Source organism: Priapulus caudatus, unplaced genomic scaffold, assembly GCF_000485595.1.
Source record: "Priapulus caudatus unplaced genomic scaffold, Priapulus_caudatus-5.0.1 Scaffold254, whole genome shotgun sequence".
NCBI classification, from domain to species: domain Eukaryota; kingdom Metazoa; phylum Priapulida; class Priapulimorpha; order Priapulimorphida; family Priapulidae; genus Priapulus; species Priapulus caudatus.
This window is the reverse complement of record NW_014577315.1, coordinates 217904-227903: the sequence shown is the minus strand read 5'-3', so window position 1 is coordinate 227903 and position 10000 is coordinate 217904. Positions and strand designations below refer to the sequence as shown.

Here is a 10000-nt window from a genome sequence, read left to right as displayed (position 1 = left end):
CAAACAGAGACACCGTTTACATCATAAGCAAAACAGATGTCGCCCACCTCGCATTCTATTGAGACAATTACGTGACATGGTAATATCCGAAACGTATACATAATTAGTCTAACAAAACGATACGATCGTTTTTGTTTGTTTACACGGTGAATAATCATTTTCAAAAGCATGATGCATTTTTATTATTGTTAACTGTGCTCTTGATGCACCAAGCCTGATTAAACATTAAAATAATTTCTTCGTATGTATTTTTGTGCTTCTGATTTCTGAATAACGAGGTTGATTTCTCGCTTGTTTGAATCCTCTCGTTTAGCCGCAATGCGGTCGGTATACGTATTGATCCATTAAATGCAGGCTAGCTCTTGCTATCCACATCAAATCAAAAAGAAAGATTCACTCCAGTAGTGCAAGCCTACATGATTATGTACAGTTAAATGTGATGCGCAAACCTATTTCCTGTAAGTAATATGAATTATTTGACGTTTAGAGATGGTTATTTGTCTTCTACGTGAATTGTTATCTATGAATTATGCTTGTCGTGCACAGCGTCTCAATAAATGCACGGTGACGTACACCTACTGTAGGATCTGCGCAGAATTACACGTGTCAACGGAGAGCTAGTCTACTCTCCGTTATAATCAAGCTCATCGACACCATTAGGCATCGCAGCATATGCCGCGATGGAATTAAATCAACGCCTCCCGTGTGAGGTGATACTTGCACATTGCGTCACAGTTAAACCTAGTCTGAGTCACAGTAATAATATTTAGCGTGCGAAATTCAAATCTCGTAAAACTGCTGCAAAATTGTGCCAGTCTGCAAGAAGAATTCGGCAGCGCCAGCCCCGCGCTTACTACATTAACTATTCATACCGTCATTGTATCATCGCCAACTTTACTCATTCCATCCGGTACCGGTGCTTACCCATGTTTTAAAGATATATACTGTTAGTGGCTACCTCAATCCCGTGTGCCTTTCTTTACATGAAAGAGTTCCATTAATTACGGGCCGTAATTATCATCGAAATTCAATCAGGATTGGAAAAGCGAGAACTCGTACTTGCTCGTAATTCCAGCCGCACAAATCTTCTCGTTGCTTTCCAAATATAGCCAGTCAGGTAATGCGGTTATATACCTGCCTAATTACACACGCAAGGATGTAGAGTTTTAAACGCATGCGTTAAAATTACCGTGAAAACTACGCGATGCGTGTTGTACAGGATACGTCACTTAATATATATGTAGTATATGTAGAAAACTCGGAAGCCGTGAGTTCAGGGAACGGTTGAAGAAGACAGTGAAGAGTCAAGAATGCACTTGCACGGTGCTATGACAGGACTGCTGCAGAGTTGTGACGATACTATACCGTAACATTGCACGTAACCCATTTGCAACACCACCACAGTTTTTCAGTGACCGATTCAAGCACGCATTAAGGAAGGTGGGTGGGTATTTCCAGGGCGCGAGGTTGGACCATTTTAATTATCTGGCAACCGAGAAAAACTGAATAAATTTGTCGCGTCCTCACTACAACCGCCATCATCAGCGTCTCCATCATAACCGCCATCGTCAGCGTCCCCATCACAACCGCCATCGTCAGCGTCCCCACCACAACCGCCATCGTCAGCGTCCCCACCACAACCGCCATTGTCAGCGTCTCTATCATAACCGCCATCATCAGCGTCCCCACCACAACCGCCATCGTCAGCGTCCTCACCACAACCGCTATATCGTCCTTATCTCTCTCAATCTCTGTTTCAGTCTCTCTATCTCACTGTCTCCCGCGCTTCTTCTTTATCGTCATCTCTCCTCTCCCTTTCATCTTTCTCTCTCTTTCTCTCTCGCTCTCTCTCTCTCTTTTCTCTGTCTTCTCCATCTCCCTCCACCTCTCCCCGTGCTTCTCTCTCTCTCTTCATATTTCTCTCTCCATCTCCATCTATCTCTCTCTCTCTCCATCTCCCTCCTCTCTCTCTCTCCATTTATCTCTCCATTTCTCTCTTTCTCTCTCGCCATCCCCTCTCTCGCGCGCGTCCCCTCTCTATCGCTCGCGGGGCTTTTCCTTCCACATATATCCTGATCGAGTCTGTAATAATTAGCTGCGCGTAGCCTGGTGTGAGTTATTCACGGGGGACGTGCATGGGTACGAGCACAAAGTCTCCGCTTGACACGCGCTACGTGATTAACTGTCGCATGGGGATTTGCCATCTTCTTTCCACGCTTGAATGTCGCAGCATGGTGGTCACATGGTGACGAGACATGGTAACTAATAAGGAGGAAGACGCTGCCGCTAATTAATAAATAAATATCCCTTAACGAGACAGAGCGGAAATGCGACGTCATTAAGGTACGGCGTTCTTGTAGGGGCTTATCATACTAAACTCTCAACCATAAAACAGGCACGCGCGTGTGTGCATGTGTGCGTACGTGCCCGCGCGCGTGTGTGCATGTGTGCGTGCATGCGTGCGTACGTGCGCGCGCGTGTGTGGGTGGATTGGGTTTGTGTGCGCGCGCGTGTGTGGGTTTGTGTGCGCGCGCGTGTGTGGGTTTGTGTGCGCGCGCGTGTGTGGGTTTGTGTGCGCGCGCGTGTTCTGTGTAGGTGTGTGAGCATTCATCAGTATAATTTCTAAGTGGCTAGATTCAAATACCACTATCGGGTGGATCAGCTGTGCTTTTCAAGGGACGAAATTGAATTTTGATGCTACTACGATATATACCACTGGCGTCCCACTACGGCTCTGTTTTTTTTAATTCCCTATTGATTTTTTTAATTATTTATGTAAATAGTCTGCTTGAGGGTTGCTTGTTATGCAATACCTTGCAGAATGCGGATAAATAGCAAGGCAGCATATGCAGCCCAAATATCAGCCGAAAACATCCAAAAGAACGTTTTAAGTGTCATCAGATAGTTGAGTGACAAATCCAAAGGAACTGCACCGATATTATGAATGCAATCTATATTACTCGTAGCACAAATCCTCCTAACATGTACAAGCGAAACAGCCGGGTTAACGTCGAAAAATACGCTACCGAAGAATGAGATACTAACCCGATTTCTCATGACTGCACAAAACTCTTTTAACTAAAGCTTGTATATACTTGGATTCTTTAAGCCGAATTCAAATATCGATGTACAAGGTCACCTTGAAGATGGATGCATAGGGCAGACTGTTGTACTGCATATCCTAGCTTATTGTAATATTATGATATAATTATGCTATATGTATGTATGCTATAGCTATGTATATACTGATGCCATGGACATAAAACCCATATCTATGGAGCTACGGAGAATGTTGATATCTATCTACCTTGCTATGTTATTGTAATTTACGGCACGACAGAAACGCGGTGCAACCTTAATATCTGTCTAGATTTACTCATTAGGGAGATTATGCTGGTCACTATAATTTCCACGTTATGCAAGGTAATTAAGTCACGCTGGTTGGCGACCGGTGGTACGAGAAGGTAGAAAATACGCGGCGAGTTGGTCTAGCGACGAGACGTAGCTAATAAGGAGGAAGACGGTGCCGCTAATGAGTAGGTATATGTCGGCTAGTTATAACGAAGATGCGAGGTCATTAGGACACTCCACTCTTGTATGGGGATTAACACACGCCTGATTTGCGCGTGTTCGTGGCAGTCAATTTGAATTGCTTGCAATCAAATGCGGGCAAAGTAGGAGACCGCACATGTTTATATCCAAGAGATCAATCTAGCACGTGCTCAACAGCCCATAATTCGCGCGCCGAACAGTTGCTATAACGTGGTCACGGCATGATGCCGACTAATGCATGTCACGATCACGCGGTGTTCAAGGAGGTCCTTACCCCCAGCTGTGTGCGCTGTGTGGTGCCTGCGTGCTTACCTCCCGCTGTGTGCGCTGTGTGGTGTCTGCGTGCTTACCTCCCGCTGTGTGCGCTGTGTGGTGCCTGCGTGCTTACCTCCCGCTGTGTGCGCTGTGTGGTGTCTGCGTGCTTACCTCCCGCTGTGTGGTGTCTGCGTGCTTACCTCCCGCTGTGTGCGCTGTGTGGTGCCTGCGTGCTTACCTCCCGCTGTGTGGTGCCTGCGTGCTTACCTCCTTGGAATTGGATCCCTTGTGTGGATTCTAATCTATATTAGCGCGTAATTATAAATACTCTAAGGTATTCTGTTCAATTCTTCTCACCTATCTACAGTAATCCGCCGTGTAGAATCTATACAGCTAGGCGTCAATCGGCTACCCCTAACTAACACCCTCAAACCCATGCGCGCGAGGTAGCTAGATGCAGAACTTAATCTGTAATTTCAACCGCAAACTAATCAGGCTGTGTTCCCTTGATCGGCAATCTTTCGCCGGTTAATGGTATGAATGTGAGGTGAAGTTGGTCGCGCCCAAGGAGCAGTGTCACGTTGTGGCTTCATATATGCAACTATCCCATCTATAGGGACCGTGCGCAGTATCATTTCCGTTCGTTCATTAATCTGACGGTAGTATAAGTGAGGAGACCGAAATTACGCGTGCGGCATATAAAAGGACGATATACTTGTCGGATATTTGCCGAAACGAAAAGCGTTACGTCGCATAGAGTGAGTGACGATGGAAACACACGCTGCGTGATGGGATGTGATGTAAATGACAGTGGGCCGACGGCGCGAGGTTTGAATAGCTAGACGATAGAGTCAGAATAATCGATACTTTCGATAGGCTATGCAATGTTGTCCTGCTATTCGATATTGTCTTCCATCGTACGAGCAAGTGTGTTAACGATTAAGCAGACCGGAAATTTGTGTAATGTCATTTTAATCATTTAACGATATCGCGTGGCACAAATATCAATCGATTTAACTGTTAGCAATGACGAAAACTAGAACGAAATTCTAAAACGGTGAACCGTTGTTTATTTCACTTTTTGTTCGTATTCACATCATATTTTATTGTTTTATTTTACTTTTGTGCTATCCCGTGGCCATTGTTTAATATGCCATACGTACGTATACTCTTTTGCAGCAGGGTGATGTAGTAAAATAGGGACATCAGAAGCTTAATCGTATGCAGCTATTAATTATAAAATCCAAACGTAAGTAATGTAATTTGTCCATACTTACCGCTGGTTGTACTTTCAGTTCCTGCTTCTCTTTGTCACCCTGCGCCCAGAACTCACTGGCAATCTGCTCAGCTACCTATACCACGCAAGTACATACATTTTTGTACATGCGTGAGATACATAAACACGCGAGAAATATATGCACGTAAAAAACATCGATCATTTTCTGGTAAGGTTATAATTTCTTAATTAACAACAAAAGAGTTAGGGTTTGGGTTTTTTCAAAAAGTTGAATTATGGAAATCATGTAAGATAAACAGTAGACGCATGTCGGCACCCGTAGTTTTGATTATGTCGAGATAACTCCATTATTAAAAATAACTTTCTTACGTATGCCAAATTACTTATCCCTGCATTGTCAACAATACAATGTAACTTAGTGCATTGTGCGTTGACCGCAGGGTCCAGTTACGTCTTGTAGTTGTACAAAAGTTAATATAATTTCCATGTGCATTAGTTGAATTCTTCTTGTACGTATCTACGAAATTACTTTAAAAAATGCTTAAACTATACAACTTAATATGTTGGACAACATATTTACGAATAACTTCTGCCCACAAAGGTTGTGGACATATAGAAACTAACAGCGTGTAAACGCATATATAGTGGATTTAAGTACTAATGGATCTATTGCTGCTGCACTGGTGTGAGAGAGAATGGCGGCAAGTTATTAATCATTTGACTGCAAAGCAATAAGAGATTTGACATATTTAGGCCGCATGCTTATTGCTCGTCACTACAGCTAGGTTGATTGCAATATATATCCACAGAGGAATGCGGGAATGCGAATCATAAATACGTGCGTGAGGACTTGCACGCAAAATTAATGACAAAACCCACAGACTAGAAGTGAACATCAAATTCATGGAATGATTCCTTTTACATTCCAACATTACAAATTTAAACACTATTGTTATGGTCATTCTTTTTACCGCACCATGTTTCAGCATTGGTGAGGTAGTTCGTCAAATCTTTATAATATAGGCCCCTATATATATATATATATATATATATATATATATATATATATATATATATATATATATATATATATATATATATATATATATATATATATATATGACTGTAGGTTCTACTTTGGCAACATTCCATAATATGTATTTTATTGATTTCCCACCATATAAACTGCTTCTAATCGATAGTGACTCACTAACATTTTTATTTTGTGCGTTCTATACTCTTACCAGTTAATGTCCGACATTAACGCGTATATAGATAAGCACAAGAAACACATGCACATATGAGATGAAGAGAGATACATGAGTTACACTGCCACCCACGGTAATATGAATAGGCCGAGTCGCGCTAATTGTTGATATATAGGAGTGGTCACCTAGCATCGATTTGCCTCCATTCAGCTGCAACCGTTACTTTCATAAATTACACACACGCAAACGCTGCACACACGCACACGCACACGCGCGCATTCACACACACATATACGTACGCACGTACGAACGCGCGTGCATTCGCACACGTGCACGCACGCACAGGCGGACGCGAATGCATGCGCGTACTCACGCTCGAAAATATGCATGCACGCACGCCAATGCACACGCGTGCGCATGCACGCACGCCAATGCACGTGTGGGCGCATGCACGCATGTAAATGCACATGTGGGCGCATGCACGCATGTCAATGCACGTGTGGATGCATGCACGCACGTAACTACGTACGCACGCTCGCACGCGAGATTTGGTTTGACATCGTGCTTTCTGGCGCGTAATCACGAATCGGAATTGTTTTGGAACTAATCGTCTCTTTTAAACGCCCCCAGAACCACCTAGTCGTCATCACTCATTTATCTCATTCAGTTTGTAGCGCGAGCTAATATGATGGGTGTCTCTACCTTGCATTGGATCTCCCATGCCTTTGTACAGGCAGAGATGTCACATGCCGTCATCAGACAACTGCGCAACATGTGCATGTGGTTCGGCTGCGTCTCGTCGAGTTTCTTTTCGGCAACCAGGGGGCCGAAATTCTTGTACGCCCTGTGACGTTGATATCAGCATGTTAACATTTTAGCAGGCATATGGGGCGTGAGTGTTTTCTTTCTGCACGTCATAATTTGTTTCGTGATGTCTCGATTTGTGTCCTGATACAAGACATCGCTATTACCAAGCTACCACGCCAAACGCTTTAATATTTGCACGAAACAGACCAACACTAACCAAACAAGGAAAATAACAAAATAAATAATATCAGCTAGTATAAATGAATATCCATAGGTTTTGTGGAATACAAGGGTTCCGGGAAACAGGATTATCGGGCGTCGAACGATGATGAAACGGAAAGAAATAGAAGAACGAACTAAAACTGATCAAATAATGGTGTAGGAAATAGAAGAGTTCATGAATATGGTAATAGGACAGAAACATGCGCGAGGTCGTTGATGAGTATCTCCGTGTTGCGCTAGTTAGGAATGCCAGCGAGAGTTAAAACTTCAGAAAGACTTGTTCTTACTTGAAGTGGAGCAATAAGTCCGTGGCGAGTATGGCTTCTTTCAGCAGGTTCATTACTGCACTATAATCCGCCGCACTCATGCTGCTGAAGATATTGTGTCCCTTTTAAAGAAAACGATCTCAATAATAACAACAGAATCCACATGCTATGCCAGTCAAACTACAGCTATTCGTTTAATACGCCCCTATCAGAATTTTAATGCCGTACCTTGTATTAGTACTAAGGAATATTCTCGCCACCCCCGGCGAATATTGCACGTAAGCGCTCTTGCAGCCGTAATCATTTCCATTTAACATCAAGTGTTAGCAAGAGGAATCACTGTGTGATAATGCATAGCGAAAAAGCGAACACTGTGCGTACGGACACTGTGCGTACGGACTGAATTTTCAACGCGTAGACTACTTCTAACATGGTATAGAGACTGATCTAGAGTTCGACGTACCTCGCTGTTCAGTATCATGACGGCGTGGTTGAAGTGGTGCTGTTCCATCGTAGCGCTGGTGCCATACAAAAGCGCCAGCGGAGACTGCGTCCTGGAAAATTCACTCGCATTGAAAATGCTATAGAATTTCATGTTTATCACGCCAGGTTACGTGGCATCGTGAGGATATTAATGGCGGCATATATCGCTCTTTGTCGTCAACGAGTGAAAATTGTTAGGAAATCTGACAATCAATTTTTGAATTATTACATATAATTACTAAAAAGCGGAAGCATGCGCACGAACTAAAGCTTCAAAACAAAATCTATAAATTCAGGCTACTGCAATGTGTGACGTTAATGGATGTTTTACTACATTAAAACATTTTATGCACGCTACTCGTGTTTTAAAAATGTTTTTCAACACAATTTATCGAGAGTGCCCGCGAATTTACGACACATGGAAGCACTTACTTTACGTGGAATGCATTATTTGTTCCTCTGTGGTCCAGGTCATGACAGAAACAACCGACCAGCAAAGCTAGTTTCTCCAAGTCTGAGATTTTATTTCCAACGTCCGTAGTCTATACCAGCGGCATGTGAAGAAACGCAAATCATCACGATGAACACACTTCCAGCGACGCATTAATAACAGTAGATCTAACATGGACCGTAATATTACATACCAGAATCGTATTCCGCAGAGTCGAACTTAAGAGCGATTTTATAATGGCGGTTTCGACACGAAATTTATTCAACATGCAGTAACTATTCAGCTTAATTGCCCCACACGTCGCCGCGTTTATGCCCATTCTTGCGCATTCGGAAATTTCCACGGAACGAATTATACCTCGATCGCAACTGATATTCAGCAATCTAACGAATTAATGAACTAATAATGTACGTTTGGCGTTTAACACGGCACCGAGGGGCGAGTCATAGTATGTAGCGAGTTATACTATCTATTTCCCGTAGGAGTTTGCTTACGACTAACAAACGTACATAGAGACATTCCTGTAGAAGGGACAGCGTATTGTGGACTGTACAGCAGCCAGGTTTACTAGATAATTAACGAGCCGGACATCCAGAAACATTGCCAGTTGTGAAGGCATGATACTTCACTCTGACACATATTGCGCAGGCAACAATGATGGCAGAGTGATTACAAGTGCGCTCACCAAACTCCATAACATAATTAACGCTGAAATCCAGAGAGGATGAAATGATACTGTGAGAAGCAGATTGAGTGGTATGTTTCGTGCGTACGGGTGAGGGTGCGCGAGAGCGCGCGGCACAGGACGACAGTGAAGGGTGGGGAGAAAGAGAAGGTGGGAGGGAGAAGGGAGAAGTACTCTAATTTATTTAATAGTTAAACTAACTACGTCACGAATTTTCTATGGTAAAATTTGTAAAATTTGTGTTGCCATTTTTTTACATTAAAAGTAAGAACTAACGTATCGTCAAATTCTTACCTGATAAGATTGTTTCTCAACTAGTTAAAAATCCAAAAAACCTGGACGATTTGATATTATGTTCCTGACATTAATTGCTTGCTATGGGCTATGTATGAGTCACGAGTGTATGTTCCCATCGAACAATATAGTAAAACAGAAAGTGCAATGCAGCAATTTAACCATAAAAAGTGAACAGAATTACTTATATTTTGTGAAAAAGTGGAAATATTTTTTCCATTTTTACTATTTACGGTGACGTAATCACTTTAATCACAATTCTAGCAAGTTAAACGTTAGCGCTGAATATTTCACACTTTCGCTAGTCATGCGCAATCATTAAATTACATGATTCATTAGCGGCACGTTTAGCGTGGGAAGATGCAGCATCCGGCAAATACTTAAGAATGTACCAATTATGTATGAATAAAATGTTATATATATATAAATAAATAAATAAATATATATATATATATGTGTGTGTGTGTGTGTGTGTGTGTGTGTGTGTGTGTGTTGTGTGTGTGTGTTGTGTGTGTGTGTGTGTGTGTGTGTGCGCGCGCG

General features: G+C 42.6%; 1 protein-coding gene across 1 annotated transcript in view; it reads right to left on the bottom strand.

The window, feature by feature from the left end:
* The window catches only part of LOC106808108 (dual 3',5'-cyclic-AMP and -GMP phosphodiesterase 11A-like), a 20867-nt gene that overhangs the window by 1257 nt on the left and 9610 nt on the right, over nt 1–10000 (bottom strand). Inside the window, exons 5-9 of the mRNA XM_014810683.1 lie at nt 8463–8572; nt 8011–8101; nt 7569–7669; nt 6955–7096; nt 5085–5159 (exon numbers count right to left, since the gene is read on the bottom strand). Of these exons, the coding sequence (XP_014666169.1) occupies nt 5085–5159; nt 6955–7096; nt 7569–7669; nt 8011–8101; nt 8463–8572 (519 nt within the window). The remainder of the gene's footprint in view (nt 1–5084; nt 5160–6954; nt 7097–7568; nt 7670–8010; nt 8102–8462; nt 8573–10000) is intronic.